General features: G+C 47.2%; 4 protein-coding genes across 4 annotated transcripts; 2 read left to right on the top strand and 2 right to left on the bottom strand.

Annotated features, from left to right (window-relative positions):
- Positions 1-462: 462 nt before the first annotated feature.
- On the bottom strand, positions 463-834 carry LOC145400028 (histone H2B). The gene has a single exon (XM_080272529.1). It carries the CDS (start codon positions 832-834, stop codon positions 463-465), a length of 372 nt encoding a protein of 123 aa, XP_080128655.1.
- An 11,617-nt stretch (positions 835-12,451) lies between these two features.
- LOC145400027 (histone H2A) lies at positions 12,452-12,823 on the top strand. Its single transcript, XM_080272527.1, has one exon. The coding sequence runs from the start codon at positions 12,452-12,454 to the stop codon at positions 12,821-12,823; it is 372 nt and encodes a 123-aa protein (XP_080128653.1).
- Positions 12,824-14,731: 1,908 nt separating this feature from the next.
- On the bottom strand, positions 14,732-15,043 carry LOC145400026 (histone H4). The gene has a single exon (XM_080272526.1). It carries the CDS (start codon positions 15,041-15,043, stop codon positions 14,732-14,734), a length of 312 nt encoding a protein of 103 aa, XP_080128652.1.
- Positions 15,044-15,464: 421 nt separating this feature from the next.
- Positions 15,465-15,875, top strand: LOC145400025 (histone H3). Its single transcript, XM_080272525.1, has one exon. It carries the CDS (start codon positions 15,465-15,467, stop codon positions 15,873-15,875), a length of 411 nt encoding a protein of 136 aa, XP_080128651.1.
- The last annotated feature ends 1,625 nt before the right edge of the window (positions 15,876-17,500 follow it).

The raw sequence follows: 17,500 nt of genomic DNA, 5'->3' as shown, positions 1-17,500 counted from the left end.
TTTGTACGATATAATATATACGATTATTTGGCATGACGTGATGAAGGCATTGAATGTTTACCTCTTATTCACTGTTTTCCTAGAACGCATGGCAGTGGTGAGTGACCGAAGCAATCTGACACTGTGCCGTCACTTCTTGGGGCGACGGTACGTTGTTGTTGGTTGTTCAGATGAATAAGAAGGCCCGCACGCCCCTATTTACTCTTTTATTTTGACTCTATTGTTTTAACCCCCAACCCTAGTTCAAAACATTTCGATTGTGCCTACGTACCCATCCCAAACCACCGTTGCCGAAAAGAGAGAGAGAGAGAGAGAGAGAGAGAGAGAGAGAGAGAGAGAGAAAGCTGATAAACCAGAGTTCCTGAGTGGAAAATTGGTAAGTCTGTCTTTCCCCTTTTTATCGAAAATCTTGTGGCTCCGATTGGAGCCGGAAATGTTGAAATGGCCAAGAGTGTAACCTCTCTACTTTGAGGAGGTGTACTTGGTGACAGCCTTGGTGCCTTCAGACACGGCGTGCTTGGCCAGCTCGCCAGGGAGGAGCAGCCTGACGGCCGTCTGGATCTCCCGGCTGGTGATGGTTGAACGCTTGTTGTAGTGTGCCAGGCGTGAAGCCTCTGCAGCAATGCGCTCGAAGATGTCATTCACGAAAGAGTTCATGATAGACATCGCCTTGGAGGAAACACCGGTGTCAGGGTGGACCTGCTTGAGCACTTTGTAGATGTAGATGCTGTAGCTCTCCTTCCTCCTACGCTTCTTCTTCTTGTCTCCCTTGGCAATGGCCTTCTGGGCCTTGCCGGCCTTCTTAGCGGCCTTTCCGGAGGTCTTGGGTGGCATGGCGGCGCCGAGTCAGACGGTATGTGCACGGTGCGGGAGCGAGCGAGAGACTGAGTCGACATGGGGGCCGCAACAACAACAACAATGACGTATAGAAAAGGGGGGGAAAGGAAGGAAGGTAAAGAATGATTGTGTATATGTGTGATGAGTGTAATGCAACCAGGACGACGACAACACGTGGTGGCAGGAACTAGGCCTTAGTTTTAGTCTCCCGGCCTTACTGAGAGATCATTTCCTGGTTGCATTGTGTAATGTGCATGTTTTTTTTTTTTTTTTTTTTTTTTTTTTTTTAATAGTAGGAGAGGAAGAATTTAGACTAAGAGAAAGAGTGTCGGGGCTTAACCCAACGTGCGTGTGTTTGGTGTTGGGGAGGGGGGGTGGGGTCTCGCACGTGCACAGTGTTGTTACTTAAGGGAGGGAGGAGTGAGTCGCTACGGCTTTCTCGGCCAAGCATTGGCTTATTGGCTGCCTCTCAGGTTCATCTGATTTTTCCGGCTCCGGAGCCTGGGATAGGATGGTAGGATAGGGGTGTTGGGGTAAGGTGTTGTAGCCCTAGGGGGCTTGGGTAGGGGATTAAGGAAAGGGGAGGGGTGGAGGAAGGTGGTTATCTTGATGGGGTGGTCAAGGTCGGGGTCTGGGGTGCTGGATATGAGGATGGCGTGTGAATGCGTGGCTGCCGTGATTTGATAGTGGGTGTAGGGGTGGTTTAAGTTTAATGAGTTGCTGGGTGTGAATTAATAATTAATGAAAGGATCAATAATAAATAAATTAGTGGTAATTAAGTAAACAATGGGGTTGGTGGAGGTCTTGCGTCAGGGTGGAAGAGGTTGGCTAGAGGTCGTGTGGGGGGTGTGATCCGGGTGAAAAAGTCGATGAAGTCAGTGTGAACGTCGGTGAGTTTGGTGATTTGTTTTTGTTGTAGGTGGTGAAGGTAAGTGTTGATGGGTGGAATGTTGGCGCGTTCATGAGAGTGTATGTTGGTGATAAAATCATCCCACCGTATGCTCAGTGCCCAACGTATGGCTTTATTTTGAACTTTCTGTAAATTTAGAATGTTGCTTTTGGCCGAAAGAGATAGGCTTAATGGTGAATACGTGAGCAGTGGTCTGATCAGTGCTTTATACAAATGAAATTTAGTTGATGGTGTTGCACTACGGAATCGGTATATCTGTGTGAGTGCAGTGCCAGCCACGCCTGCCTTGCCTCGTATGTGATGATGAAATTTGAAGTTTTTATCGTATGTAAGACCAAGTACGGTGCAAGTATTCCTAATAGGAATGGGAACGCGATCGTGATCACGGGAATTTAGAAAAAGTGGGCGGGGGTTGGCTGATTTAATACGAAAATATGTTACTGTGCATTTCAAGGGATTCGCTTGAATCCGCCACTTCTGCTCCCATCGTGCAATTCGATCCAGCTCTACGCTCGCTTTGTTCGTAATTCCGTCAATTGTCGTTGATCGTACAAGTTGAGTAATGTCGTCTGCGTATTGAATGGTGAGTGAATCGTCATGTAGTGGGGTGGGGATGTCATTTGTGTAGAGTGTGTAGAGGGTGGGTGCAAGGACGGAGCCCTGAGGTACACCTGCGTGAAGCTGGAAAAAGTCTGAGTAATTATTTTTAAATTTAATGCGCATTGTGCGGTTGTCTAGAAAATTGCAAAGTAGTTTTTTAATGAGTGAAGGAAAGTTGAATTGTTCGCAGATTTTGTACTTCAGGCCTGCGTGCCAAACAGAGTCAAATGCACGTTTTACGTCACGAGTAATAAGGGCTGTCTTGTATGCATTGCGGATGTTTTGGTTGATATGTAAGTAATTGGTGATGATGTTTAGGGCGTCCTGTGTGGATCGTCTAGGTCTGAAACCAAACTGTCTGGGGGAAAGAAGGTTTTCGTCTTCTAAGTATTGCCGTAATCTAATGTTGATGATTCGTTCGAAAGTTTTTCCTAACACTTCTAGTAAACTAATGGGCCTGAAGTTTAAAGGGTCTGTTGTTGTCTTGTCTTTTTTAGGGATTAGAGTAGCTGTCGCGGTCTTAAACGAGTCCGGAAAGTAGCCGGATGCCAAGGCAGCGTTGTATAAGTGTGTAAGTGCATTTATGAATGTGTCTGGGAGGTGTTTGAGTATGTGATGTCCGATGCCTGTGGCACCCGGCGCCTTCTTTGGAGTTCTAGCGAGCATAGACTTGACTTCTTCGACTAGTATGGGAGCAGTGAGGGGGTTATGTATGTCTAGATTATTTATGTGTATGTTTGCGTCTGGTGTGATATGTTCGTGGATAGTGTGAAGGTGTTGTTCTATATGTCTTATGTGACGTGTTGCGGCAGGATGAGGAGGGTTAGGGTGGTATACTTGTTGCCATGCGTTTTTAAATGTGTTTGTGATTTCCCTGGGATCTGTGATTTCTCTGTTGTTAGCAATTAATTTTCTTACTCTAGGTAAGTTACAGCCCTTGAGTCGGCGAATGTGTTTCCAGAATTCCCAGGGTTTAGTTTTCCTGTGTTGTTGTGCAGTTTGTATGAGGCGTCGCCAGTGTGCATTGTGGTCGGATTCAAGGCTATTGATTACATGTGTCCGAAGATGTGATAGGTCGAACCGTACTTGGCCTAAGTTGTTTTTGTTTAGTTCAAACCGACGACGGTAACACACTAGGAGTCGTTGTGTTCGTATGGATGGTATGAATGTGTGTATAGGTATGTGTGTGGTTGTGGGTATGGTAATGTTGGCAGTGTTAAGTATGCACGTGTGTAGATATTTACATTGTTCTTCTATGTCAGTGTGGTGTTTTCCCTCATAGTCAGTGGTGTATTCTTGTTCTGAAAGGGTTTGTGTAAAGGCATCCCAGTCTGCATGTAGGTAGTCATAGTGTGGTGTACTGGGGATCAGGATCGGGTTGGTGGAAATGGACATTATGATGGGGATGTGATCAGACCCAGACATGGGGCCGGGGGTGATGTGGTGATGAAAAATGTTAAATGATCTGTTGGTGAAGATGAGATCTGGCTTACCTGATCCCCTAGGTGTAAATGTTGTGAGAAAATCAGGTCCTAGGAAATTTAATCTTTTGTGTTGGTATATGGTGAACATTTGTCTTCCATGATTGTTGGTTGTGTTGTGTTGGAATGTCCCGTGTTGTGCATTTAGATCTGAAATGAATAGTGTTGGTGCAGTGTTGTTGAAGAGTCTGTTTATGTCTGTGAAGGGGATGCCAGTGTTGGGTCTGGTGTATGTGGTGGAGACTATGAGGGGGCCAAGAGTAGTGTGTGTTTTAACTGCAAGGAAATGTCTGTGTGTCCATGTTGTGATGAAGTCGTGTTTAATTGTGCCTTTAATCATGATAGCAACTCCGTCGTGTGGACCCTCGTCGGTTTGAAGTGTAGTGTAGCCATAGTGTTTGATTTTTCTGGTGTTGTTGGTGCAAGTGCTGTTGAGTAATATTATGTCTGGGTCGTGTTCGTGAATGAGTTGTGTAAGTAGGTGCCTGTTTGCGTAATAGTGTCTAATGTTAAACTGGATGATTTTAAGTATGATGGTGATCGTGTTGAACTGAGTCTGAATGGGCTATGTATGTGGTATTTGTGGGTGAGGCAGGGGAGAAGGATGGGGTTCTCTTTTTGGGAAGGGGGGCACTGCGTTTTCTAGAGCGTGATTGATGAGTGTGAACTGAAGGGGAGAGGGAGGAGGGGGATTCGGGAGAGTCAGCTGCCTTGCGTTTGCAAGAGACGCTGCGATCTCGATCGCAGGTGAGGGGGGTGGTTGGGGTAGGTGGAGGGGGCATGGGGTTAGGTTGGTTGGGGGTTGTGCTGGTGGAGGGAGATGGGGTTGGGGGCTGGGTGGTTTGGTTAGGATGACGTGAATCAGCAGGAGGGGAGGGATGGTGAGGGGGGGAAGATGGGAGTTGGTTTGAGGATGCAGGAGTGGGATGAGGTTTAGGGTGAGTGGGTGTGGTGGGTGGGTTGGAAGTGCAGGGAGATGACGAATGAGAGGTGGAGGGGATGGGAGGGGGTGAGGTAGAAGGGACTGAGGTGTTGCCAGTTTGCTGTGAAGGGGGGGTGAAGATGTGGGGCGATTTCTTGGCTGTGTGCCATGAAGGGGGGATGACAATGGTGGACATATTGTTGGCGGCTAGAGCATCATTGATAAGGGATGCAAAGGGCACATCAGAGTACAGAGCTTGGGCTAGGGCGGACATGACAACTGCGGTAACGTTGGGGGGGAAGGGTGAAATGGAAGATGGATTGGGAGGGGTGGTGTTGGGGGGTGTTGGATGAGTGGTGGATGCTTGGGTTGGGGGCTGTGAGTTCTGAGTGGCTTGGGCATATGACATGGTGGATGAAGTTTGTTGGGGTGCTGTGTATGATTGAGGCGGGTTATGCTGTGCAGGCTGGCAGTTAGCCCTTAAGTCCTTTAACAGATTTTTTCTAATAGGACAGTTTCCGGCGATTGCAATGTGTCCTTCGCCACAATTGATACATTTAGTAGTAGCGCTAGTGCAGTTTGTATGGAAATGACCTTGGGCAGAGCACTTTGAGCATATTTGAGTTTTTTTGCATGAACGAGTTGGATGCCCATACTGGTAACATCTAAAACATTGAGCAAGATCAAACCACTGTTCGAGTCTAAGGTTGCTGGGTGGGATGATTGTATTGAACGCTTTGACACCGTGTGAATGAAGTTTCTGTACCTCTTGGGGTGAAGCACAGAGAATCTTGATGTTGTTTGAATTGTCAAAGCGAACAATGTGGGTGGCGTGAATGTCGTTTTTCAGGGACAGTTCAGTCATGAGGTCATCATCGGTGTGTCTGAGAACATATTTGGTAACATTCCGGGCAATTAATGTACAGGCAGCTTTTAGCTCAGGAGTTGAGATCAGCTCATATCCAGCCTGGGAGTATTTGGGCAGGTTACTGGGGGAGAGGTATGAATCAAGATGAGCCTGAGAGGCCAAGGTGATCTTAATGATTTTGTCTTTTGCACTAGAGAAAAGGTTAACAAAGGGGGTTTCAGTGATGCAAAAAAAAGGTCTGACCAGGGTCTGAAGGCAGGGCAGGGAGGGTACATTTAAACTTAACTGAGAAAGCCATCATTAATCAGGGGGGAGGGGGGGGGAGAGTGTAGCGCATGACGTTAATAAAAGAGGGGGAAGAAAACCAATCACCACACTTTTGCACAGATCCCGGGGTGCAATGGGTGTGCAGGATGAGGTGTTGGCGCCGTTACCCTGATCACTAAACTTGTTGTGAGAGCAGGGTGGTTCCAGATTGTTAGGACCGAAGTCCTAACCAATCTATCACCAGCAAGATGGGAAGGAAGTAGGAGAACAAAAGACAGAGTCTCTCAGGTGCACGGCTATATCTCCTGGACCCCCGACTACTGTTATGGCCGTGGCCCCAACAAGGTAGTGGGGGGGTCCCGGAAGTATCTCCGAGTTCACAAAAGAGCAGGGGTTAGTAATAAAAGAGAAATTAGAAGAAGACAGGAAAAGAGGTAGGAGGAATGGAGTAAATTTATTAATGAGGTGATGAATGGGTGAAATTTATGAAATGAGGTGATAAGTGGGCGGGTAGCACATGCCGACAAAGTCGTTAGCAGCTGATAAAGGCAGGGAGTCACAGAGTGAGAGCTGAGCGAGCGAGCGGTCGAGACACGCGTGCTTCTGGCTGGGCGTCGTCACCAAGTGATGGGGGCCGCAAACAACAACAACAATGACGTATAGAAAAGGGGGGGAAAGGAAGGAAGGTAAAGAATGATTGTGTATATGTGTGATGAGTGTAATGCAACCAGGACGACGACAACACGTGGTGGCAGGAACTAGGCCTTAGTTTTAGTCTCCCGGCCTTACTGAGAGATCAGTTCCTGGTTGCATTGTGTAATGTGCATGTTTTTTTTTTTTTTTTTTTTTTTTTTTTTTTTTTTAAATAGTAGGAGAGGAAGAATTTAGACTAAGAGAAAGAGTGTCGGGGCTTAACCCAACGTGCGTGTGTTTGGTGTTGGGGAGGGGGGGTGGGGTCTCGCACGTGCACAGTGTTGTTACTTAAGGGAGGGAGGAGTGAGTCGCTACGGCTTTCTCGGCCAAGCATTGGCTTATTGGCTGCCTCTCAGGTTCATCTGATTTTTCCGGCTCCGGAGCCTGGGATAGGATGGTAGGATAGGGGTGTTAGGGTAAGGTGTTGTAGCCCTAGGGGGCTTGGGTAGGGGATTAAGGAAAGGGGAGGGGTGGAGGAAGGTGGTTATCTTGATGGGGTGGTCAAGGTCGGGGTCTGGGGTGCTGGATATGAGGATGGCGTGTGAATGCGTGGCTGCCGTGATTTGATAGTGGGTGTAGGGGTGGTTTAAGTTTAAAAATGAGTTGCTGGGTGTGAATTAATGAAAGGGTCAATAATAAATAAATTAGTGGTAATTAAGTAAAGAATGGGGTGGGTGGAGGTCTTGCGTCAGGGTGGAAGAGGTTGGCTAGAGGTCGTGTGGGGGGTGTGATCCGGGTGAAAAAGTCGATGAAGTCAGTGTGAACGTCGGTGAGTTTGGTGATTTGTTTTTGTTGTAGGTGGTGAAGGTAAGTGTTGATGGGTGGAATGTTGGCGCGTTCATGAGAGTGTATGTTGGTGATAAAATCATCCCACCGTATGCTCAGTGCCCAACGTATGGCTTTATTTTGAACTTTCTGTAAATTTAGAATGTTGCTTTTGGCCGAAAGAGATAGGCTTAATGGTGAATACGTGAGCAGTGGTCTGATCAGTGCTTTATACAAATGAAATTTAGTTGATGGTGTTGCACTACGGAATCGGTATATTTGTGTTAATGCAGTGCCAGCCACGCCTGCCTTGCCTCGTATGTGATGATGAAATTTGAAGTTTTTATCGTATGTAAGACCAAGTACGGTGCAAGTATTCCTAATGGGAATGGGAACGCGATCGGGGTCACGCGAATTTAGAAAAAGTGGGCGGGGGTTGGCTGATTTAATACGAAAATATGTTACTGTGCATTTCAAGGGATGCGCTTGAATCCGCCACTTCTGCTCCCATCGTGCAATTCGATCCAGCTCTACGCTCGCTTTGTTCGTAATTCCGTCAATTGTCGTTGATCGTACAAGTTGAGTAATGTCGTCTGCGTATTGAATGGTGAGTGAATCGTCATGTAGTGGGGTGGGGATGTCATTTGTGTACAGTGTGTAGAGGGTGGGTGCAAGGACGGAGCCCTGAGGTACACCTGCGTGAAGCTGGAAAAAGTCTGAGTAATTATTTTTAAATTTAATGCGCATTGTGCGGTTGTCTAGAAAATTGCAAAGTAGTTTTTTAATGAGTGAAGGAAAGTTGAATTGTTCGCAGATTTTGTACTTCAGGCCTGCGTGCCAAACAGAGTCAAATGCACGTTTTACGTCACGAGTAATAAGGGCTGTCTTGTATGCATTGCGGATGTTTTGGTTGATATGTAAGTAATTGGTGATGATGTTTAGGGCGTCCTGTGTGGATCGTCTAGGTCTGAAACCAAACTGTCTGGGGGAAAGAAGGTTTTCGTCTTCTAAGTATTGCCGTAATCTAATGTTGATGATTCGTTCGAAAGTTTTTCCTAACACTTCTAGTAAACTAATGGGCCTGAAGTTTAAAGGGTCTGTTGTTGTCTTGTCTTTTTTAGGGATTAGAGTAGCTGTCGCGGTCTTAAACGAGTCCGGAAAGTAGCCGGATGCCAAGGCAGCGTTGTATAAGTGTGTAAGTGCATTTATGAATGTGTCTGGGAGGTGTTTGAGTATGTGATGTCCGATGCCTGTGGCACCCGGCGCCTTCTTTGGAGTTCTAGCGAGCATAGACTTGACTTCTTCGACTAGTATGGGAGCAGTGAGGGGGTTATGTATGTCTAGATTATTTATGTGTATGTTTGCGTCTGGTGTGATATGTTCGTGGATAGTGTGAAGGTGTTGTTCTATATGTCTTATGTGACGTGTTGCGGCAGGATGAGGAGGGTTAGGGTGGTATACTTGTTGCCATGCGTTTTTAAATGTGTTTGTGATTTCCTGGGATCTGTGATTTCTCTGTTGTTAACAATTAATTTTCTTACTCTAGGTAAGTTACAGCCCTTGAGTCGGCGAATGTGTTTCCAGAATTCCCAGGGTTTAGTTTTCCTGTGTTGTTGTGCAGTTTGTATGAGGCGTCGCCAGTGTGCATTGTGGTCGGATTCAAGGCTATTGATTACATGTGTCCGAAGATGTGATAGGTCGAACCGTACTTGGCCTAAGTTGTTTTTGTTTAGTTCAAACCGACGACGGTAACACACTAGGAGTCGTTGTGTTCGTATGGATGGTATGAATGTGTGTATAGGTATGTGTGTGGTTGTAGGTATGGTAATGTTGGCAGTGTTAAGTATGCAGGTGTGTAGATATTTACATTGTTCTTCTATGTCAGTGTGGTGTTTTCCCTCATAATCAGTGGTGTATTCTTGTTCTGAAAGGGTTTGTGTAAAGGCATCCCAGTCTGCATGTAGGTAGTCATAGTGTGGTGTACTGGGGATCAGGATCGGGTTGGTGGAGATGGACATTATGATGGGGATATGATCAGACCCAGACATGGGGCCGGGGGTGATGTGATGATGAAAAATGTTAAATGATCTGTTGGTGAAGATGAGATCTGGCTTACCTGATCCCCTAGGTGTAAATGTTGTGAGAAAATCAGGTCCTAGGAAATTTAATCTTTTGTGTTGGTATATGGTGAACATTTGTCTTCCATGATTGTTGGTTGTGTTGTGTTGGAATGTCCCGTGTTGTGCATTTAGGTCTGAAATGAATAGTGTTGGTGCAGTGTTGTTGAAGAGTCTGTTTATGTCTGTGAAGGGGATGCCAGTGTTGGGTCTGGTGTATGTGGTGGAGACTATGAGGGGGCCAAGAGTAGTGTGTGTTTTGACTGCAAGGAAATGTCTGTGTGTCCATGTTGTGATGAAGTCGTGTTTAATTGTGCCTTTAATCATGATAGCGACTCCGTCGTGTGGACCTTCGTCGGTTTGAAGTGTAGTGTAGCCATAGTGTTTGATTTTTCTGGTGTTGTTGGTGCAAGTGCTGTTGAGTAATATTATGTCTGGGTCGTGTTCGTGAATGAGTTGAGTAAGTAGGTGCCTGTTTGCGTAATAGTGTCTAATGTTAAACTGGATGATTTTAAGCATGATGGTGATCGTGTTGAACTGAATCTGAATGGGCTATGTATGTGGTATTTGTGGGTGAGGCAGGGGAGAAGGATGGGGTTCTCTTTTTGGGAGAGGGGGCACTGCGTTTTCTGGAGCGTGATTGATGTGTGTGAACTGAAGGGGGGATGGGAGGAGGGGGATTCGGGAGAGTCAGCCGCCTTGCGTTTGCAAGAGACACTGCGATCTCGATCGCAGGTGAGGGGGGTGGTTGGGGTAGGTGGAGGGGGCATGGGGTTAGGTTGGTTAGGGGTTGTGCTGGTGGAGGGAGATGGGGTTGGGGGCTGGGTGGTTTGGTTAGGATGACGTGAATCAGCAGGAGGGGAGGGATGGTGAGGGGGGGAAGATGGGAGTTGTTTTGAGGATGTAGGAGTGGGATGAGGTTTAAGGTGAGTGGGTGTGGTGGGTGGGTTGGAAGTGCAGGGAGATGACGAATGAGAGGTGGAGGGGATGGGAGGGGGTGAGGTAGGAGGGACTGAGGTGTTGCCAGTTTGCTGTGAAGGGGGGGTGAAGATGTGGGGTGATTTCTTGGCTGTGTGCCATGAAGGGGGGATGACAATGGTGGACATATTGTTGGCGGCTAGAGCATCATTGATAAGGGATGCAAAGGGCACATCAGAATACAGGGCTTGGGCTAGGGCGGACATGACAACTGCGGTAACGTTGGGGGGGAAGGGTGAAATGGAAGATGGACTGGGGGGGGTGGTGTTGGTGGGTGTTGGATGAGTGGTGGGTGCATGAGTTTGGGGCTGTGAGTTCTGAGTGGCTTGGGCATATGACATGGTGGATGAAGTTTGTTGGGGTGCTGTGTATGATTGAGGCGTGTTGATATGCTGTGCAGGCTGGCTGTTAGCCCTTACGTCCTTTAGTAGATTTTTTCTAATAGGGCAGTTTCCGGCGATTGCAATGTGTCCTTCGCCACAGTTAATACATTTAGTAGTAGTGCTAGTGCAGTTTGTATGAAAATGTCCTTGGGCAGAGCACTTTGAGCATATTTGAGTTTTTTTGCATGAACGAGTTGGATGCCCATATTGATAACATCTAAAGCATTGAGCAAGATCAAACCACTGTTCGAGTCTAAGGTTGCTGGGTGGGATGATTGTATTGAACGCTTTGACACCGTGTGAATGAAGTTTCTGTACCTCATGAGGTGAAGCACAGAGAATCTTGATGTTATTTGAATTGTCAAAGCGAACAATGTGGGTGGCGTGAATGTCGTTTTTCAGGGACAGTTCAGTCATGAGGTCATCATCGGTGTGTCTAAGAACATATTTGGTAACATTACGGGCAATTATTGTACAGGCAGCTTTTAGCTCAGGAGTTGAGATCAGCTCATATCCAGCCTGGGAGTATTTGGGCAGGTTACTGGGGGAGAGGTATGAATCAAGATGAGCCTGAGAGGCCAAGGTGATCTTAATGACTTTGTCTTTTGCACTAGAAAAAAGGTTGACAAAGGGAGTTTCCGTGATGCAAAAAAAGGTCTGACCAGGGTCTGAAGGCAGGGAGGGGAGGGTACATTTAAACTTAACTGAGAAAGCCATCATTAATCAAGGGGGAGGGAGGGGGAGAGTGTAGCGCATGACGTTAATAAAAGAGGGGGAAGAAACCAATCACCACACTTTTGCACAGATCCCGGGGTGCAATGGGTGTGCAGGATGAGGTGTTGGCGCCGTTACCCTGATCACTAAACTTGTTGTGAGAGCAGGGTGGTTCCAGATTGTTAAGACCGAGGTCCTAACCAATCTATCACCAGCAAGATTGGAAGGAAGTAGGAGAACAAAAAGGCCGAGTCTCTCAGGTGCACGGCTATATCTCCTGGACCCCCGACTACTGTTATGGCCGTGGCCCCAACAAGGTAGTGGGGGGGTCCCGGAAGTATCTCCGAATTCACAAAAGAGCAGGGGTTAGTAATATAAGAGAAATTAGAAGAAGACAGGAAAAGAGGTAGGAGGAATGATGAGTAAATTTATTATGAGGTGATGAATGGGTGAAGTTATGAAATGAGGTGATAAGTGGGCGGGTAGCACATGCCGACAAAGTCGTTAGCAGCTGATAAGGCAGGGAGTCACAGAGTGAGAGCTGAGCGAGCGAGCGGTCGAGACACGCGTGCTTTTGGCTGGGCGTCGTCACCAAGTGATGGGGGCCGCGCTTGCTGAAATCCTTATATGTGATTTCTGCCCGATCGCAGCCCGGCTTCTGCCTCCTTCCCATTCGCGGGTGGGATGGGGTCGGATCGGGAAGACGGGTATTTAAGGGAAGGTCGCGCGGGCCGGGGACGCATTAGTCTTCTCCTGAAGGTCCTACTACTCCAGCAGCAGCAGCAGCATGTCCGGACGTGGCAAGGGAGGCAAGGTGAAGGGAAAGTCCAAGTCCCGATCTAGCAGGGCTGGGCTCCAGTTTGGGGACGCATTAGTCTTCTCCTGAAGGTCCTACTACTCCAGCAGCAGCAGCAGCATGTCCGGACGTGGCAAGGGAGGCAAGGTGAAGGGAAAGTCCAAGTCCCGATCTAGCAGGGCTGGGCTCCAGTTCCCCGTCGGCAGGATCCACCGTCTCCTTCGTAAAGGCAATTACGCCGAGCGTGTGGGTGCTGGTGCTCCCGTCTACTTGGCTGCAGTCATGGAGTACCTAGCAGCTGAAGTGCTTGAGCTGGCTGGCAACGCAGCCCGTGACAACAAGAAGACTCGTATCATTCCCCGTCACCTGCAGTTGGCTATCCGCAATGATGAGGAGCTCAACAAGCTCCTCTCTGGCGTCACCATCGCCCAGGGAGGTGTCCTGCCTAACATCCAGGCTGTGCTGCTCCCCAAGAAGACGGAGAAGAAGTAAACGCTTCCAAGAAATCCTTCTTCTTCTTCACCTCCATCGGCTCCTTTAGGAGCCACATTCGTTTCTTGAGAGAGAATAGACTTTGGCATTGCCCAACAGCATCATCATCATCATCTTTGGGTATGGATGAATGTGTTGGTATACTGTATGTTTGTGTATGTGCCTATAACGTGGTATGTGTTGAATGCTGGCATGTGTCTGTGGCTATATTTACGTTCGGTTGCATGTAAGAAGCTACTGACATCAGTGAAGGTGGAGTAATGATAATAATAATAATAATATTATTATTCCCACTACTACATAGAGTCTTGTCCCGTTCCCAACTGCACCTGCATAATACTGTCCTGTATAATTATGCCTCCTAACTGCCTGGCCGGGTGGATGAATGAAAACATAGGTGATGATGATGATGGCTATTCTCCCACCATCGAAGGAATGGACAAAGTCGTTCAGTGGCAGAGGATATGGTGATGTATACAACAGTATATATATATATATATATATATATATATATATATATATATTAGTCGTGTGGTGACGACCATTGTGGATTTAACACCCCCAAATAAGAGCAATAATGAAGAAAATACTTATCATTCATTTCTCTCGTCATTATGAGTAGTATTGCAACAACTAGTTACTACACAATCAAAAACCACCACTACCACCACCATCTATTCATCCATCCATTCATTCATTCATTCATCATCATCATCATCATCATCATCATCATCATCATCATCATCATCATCATCATCATCATCATCATCATCATCATCATCATCATCATCATCATCATCATCATCATCATCATCATCATCATCATCATCATCAAAGATTAATAATAATATTCAGCAGCACCACCACCACCAACCATCGAACTGGGAGCTCCGGTGAACGCCTGATTAGTGAAACTGTTGGGAGGCGAGTGTCAGCCACCTTGTCAGCCACCTCTTCTATATAATGCACTAGCGGTCGTGCAAGTACCAATCGGATCCATTTAAATTTGATTTCAGGCCTCAGCGGTTGATGCAATGCTTGTACGATGGGTGATTGGTGGGTTTTGGTACTTAGAGAAAACGGCCGTGACAGCGACAAATTCAAGGGATAACTTGTTCATATGCAGACATTCTGTCTGTCTAACACTTAGGCATTCATATCATGCACCGTTTGTGGTGCCTCACCGACGTGACTGACTGTGTCTTCTTTACTCTAGGTGCATCCTTCAAGTGTGCTGCTGCTCGTGCATATGAAGGCAGAAATACCTTGGATTAGTGGGATTTGCCTTCACGATTTACGGAGGCGACTCCCGGAGCGCAGCAGAGGAGATGCTCTCGCAACAGGATGGAAATTGCCCTGATAGGTATGGAGAAAGCTTTCCTGAAATGGGGGGGGGGGAGTAGACCAGAGGAACAGAGAAAGCAATGGCCCAGCAAAATAAGTGATAATGTATATGTATGCAGACGTCCATTTAAATTAGAAGATGTAGTAGCCAAATTGACAGTTGCCTAATCCCCCCCCCAACCTTTTTTTTTTTTTTTTTTTTTTTAACTGCCAGACAGAGAGAGAGAGAGAGAGAGAGAGAGAGAGGTTTGGTATGGTTCAGTTAGGTTATGGTTGGTTTGGTTTGGTTATGTTAGGTGTGGTAAGAGTTGGTCGGGTTGCATTACATGTTTTCATATCTGTTACATTAAAAGAAAGAGAGAGAGAGAGAGAGAGAGAGAGAGAGAGAAAATGGTGCTACCTAACCTGCTCAACGTCTGCATTTACTTATACTACTATGCCTTCATTCATTCTCTTTCACAGAAATTAGGTGTGGACCTCTAAAAGAGGTCCGGGGGTTGCTGTTTATTGTGTGCTTTGCCGTGGCCAGGTGGAATAGTGCCATGCAGTTATGCACGCAGCCTCTTAGCCGCCGAAGCCGTAAAGGGTGCGCCCTTGCCTCTTCAGGGCGTACACCACGTCCATCGCGGTCACGGTCTTACGCTTGGCGTGCTCAGTGTAGGTGACAGCATCGCGAATCACGTTCTCGAGGAACACCTTGAGAACACCGCGGGTCTCCTCGTAGATCAGGCCCGAGATACGCTTCACGCCGCCACGACGAGCCAGACGACGGATGGCAGGCTTGGTGATGCCCTGGATGTTGTCACGAAGCACCTTGCGGTGTCGCTTGGCGCCTCCCTTGCCCAGACCCTTGCCGCCTTTGCCTCGACCAGTCATAGTGTCTACAGCTGCTGCTACTGCTCCTCAGACCCAGTAGTATTGAGTGTCCACTCCGCTCCCAGCACCAACAATGATGACGACCCCGCTCGCCGACCACCCTTATATAACGCAGTGTCGGTCGTGCAAGTACGAACCTTATCCACCTAACCTCGATTTCAGGCCCAGGCCCAACCCCAGCTCCCAGGAGGCCAATCCTAGAGAGGCGTCGTAGCCAGGTCACGCCACAGGGCATGCCAAATTTTGCAAGCAAACCAGGAATGGCATCGAGAAAGCATGAACAGTAAATCACCGCCATGTACATCACACCCCGACCACTCACACGCCGCCAGTCCGGAGGCAGGCCACATATCTAGCCGCTGCCAGGCGCGGCGCGCCAACACTCTCGCTCGTCTCACAGCTCCCTCCTCAGTCGCGCGCCATGGCTCGTACCAAGCAGACTGCACGTAAGTCCACTGGAGGCAAGGCCCCTCGCAAGCAGCTGGCCACCAAAGCCGCTCGCAAGTCCGCCCCTGCCACCGGCGGCGTCAAGAAACCCCACCGTTACAGGCCTGGCACTGTGGCCCTGCGTGAGATCCGTCGCTACCAGAAGAGCACTGAGCTGCTTATAAGGAAGCTGCCATTCCAGCGTCTTGTCCGTGAGATCGCCCAGGACTTCAAGACTGACCTGCGCTTCCAGTCCTCTGCCGTCATGGCTCTGCAGGAGGCGTCTGAGGCCTATTTGGTCGGTCTCTTTGAGGACACCAACCTGTGTGCCATCCACGCCAAGCGTGTAACAATCATGCCTAAGGACATCCAGCTGGCCCGCCGCATCCGTGGCGAGCGCGCCTAAGGCGAGAGGCCCCCACCTCCATCGAAAGAAATCTCGGCCCTTTTCAGGGCCAAAACCCTTCTTCAAAGAGAGATGATGACAGACCCTCCCTCAGTTTAGGTTTGCATGTATCAGCTCTTGCTTTTCCGCAGCGAAGCATGCTCACACACGATTGAACTCCATTACTTACATACATGCATTCATTTTTTTTCTTTCTTTATTTTATTTATTTATTTATTTTTTTAAACATTTACACTTTCTTTTTTTTTGGGGGGGGGGGAGGGGGGAAAACTTGCCTGTTCGTTTATTTCTTTGATTGATCTGTTGTTCACGTCGCATTTTTTGTTGTCGTTATTTTCCAGTTTCGTTTACTTACTCAGCGACTTACTCACGCCCTCATAAAGGTACCCAGGTTTGCACAACGAGAAAGGCATTCCCGCTGCATATTAGCAGATGCTCTCTATCCGTCATGAACGCAAGATGAATCCTTCAGTTACTATGCTGGGGAAAAAAAAAAAAAAAAAAAAAGTGAACCTGAACCCATCGATTTTCACCTGCAGTTGTGCGTGTGTATGTATATTTATACTGTACGTATGTATTTGTGTGTCTTTGTGAGCATGTATGTCTGTGTGTACGGGCGTAAGAGGAGACACACACACACACACACACACACTTACGGACGAATGAACTGTACTTATATACTTACATACATTCATTCATCCTTTTTTCAATCATTCATTTACTTATTTTCTTTTGGGGGGGGGAGGGGGAACTTGCCTATTCGTTTATTTACTTGGTTGATCTGTTGTTCACGCGCATTTTTTGTTGTCGTTATTTGCGTTTCTTTGACTTACTCAGCGATTCACTCACGCCCTCATAAAGGTACACAGGTTTGCACAACGAGAAAGGCATTCCCGCTGCATATTAGCAGATGCTCTCTATCCGTCATGAACGCAAGATGAATCCTTCAGTTACTATGCTGGGGGAAAAAAAAAAGAAAAAAAAAAAGTGAACCTGAACCCATCGATTTTCACCTGCAGTTGTGCGTGTGTATGTATATTTATACTGTACGTATGTATTTGTGTGTCTTTGTGAGCATGTATGTCTGTGTGTACGGGCGTAAGAGGAGACACACACACACACACACACACACACACACACACACACTTACGGACGAATGAACTGTACTTATATACTTACATACATGCATTCATTCATTCATCCTTTTTTCAATCATTCATTTACTTATTTTTTTTTTTCGGGGGGAGGGGGAACTTGCCTATTCGTTTATTTCCTTGGTTGATGTGTTGTTGACGCGCATTTTTTGTTGTCGTTATTTGCGTTTCTTTGACTTACTCAGCGATTCACTCACGCCCTCATAAAGGTACACAGGTTTGCACAACGAGAAAGGCATTCCCGCTGCATATTAGCAGATGCTCTCTATCCGTCATGAACGCAAGATGAATCCTTCAGTTACTATGCTGGAAAAAAAAAAAAAAAAAAGGTGAACCTGAACCCATCGATTTTCACCTGCAATTGTGCGTGTGTACAGTATGTATATTTATACTGTACGTATGTATTTGTGTGTCTTTGTGAGCATGTATGTCTGTGTGTACGGGCGTAAGGGGACACACACACACACACAC

This window comes from Coenobita brevimanus, chromosome 51, assembly GCF_032717465.1.
Source record: "Coenobita brevimanus isolate Jiangsu-jjx chromosome 51, ASM3271746v2, whole genome shotgun sequence".
In the NCBI taxonomy this organism is placed as follows: Eukaryota; Metazoa; Arthropoda; class Malacostraca; order Decapoda; family Coenobitidae; genus Coenobita; species Coenobita brevimanus.
The sequence above is the reverse complement of the archived record's forward strand: the minus strand, read 5'-3'. Positions and strand labels throughout refer to the sequence as shown.

Coding starts and splice junctions, on each gene's coding strand:
- LOC145400028 (XM_080272529.1), bottom strand. CDS start 834: ATGCCACCCAAGACCTCCGGAAAGGCCGCTAAGAAGGCCGGCAAGGCC.
- LOC145400027 (XM_080272527.1), top strand. CDS start 12,452: ATGTCCGGACGTGGCAAGGGAGGCAAGGTGAAGGGAAAGTCCAAGTCC.
- LOC145400026 (XM_080272526.1), bottom strand. CDS start 15,043: ATGACTGGTCGAGGCAAAGGCGGCAAGGGTCTGGGCAAGGGAGGCGCC.
- LOC145400025 (XM_080272525.1), top strand. CDS start 15,465: ATGGCTCGTACCAAGCAGACTGCACGTAAGTCCACTGGAGGCAAGGCC.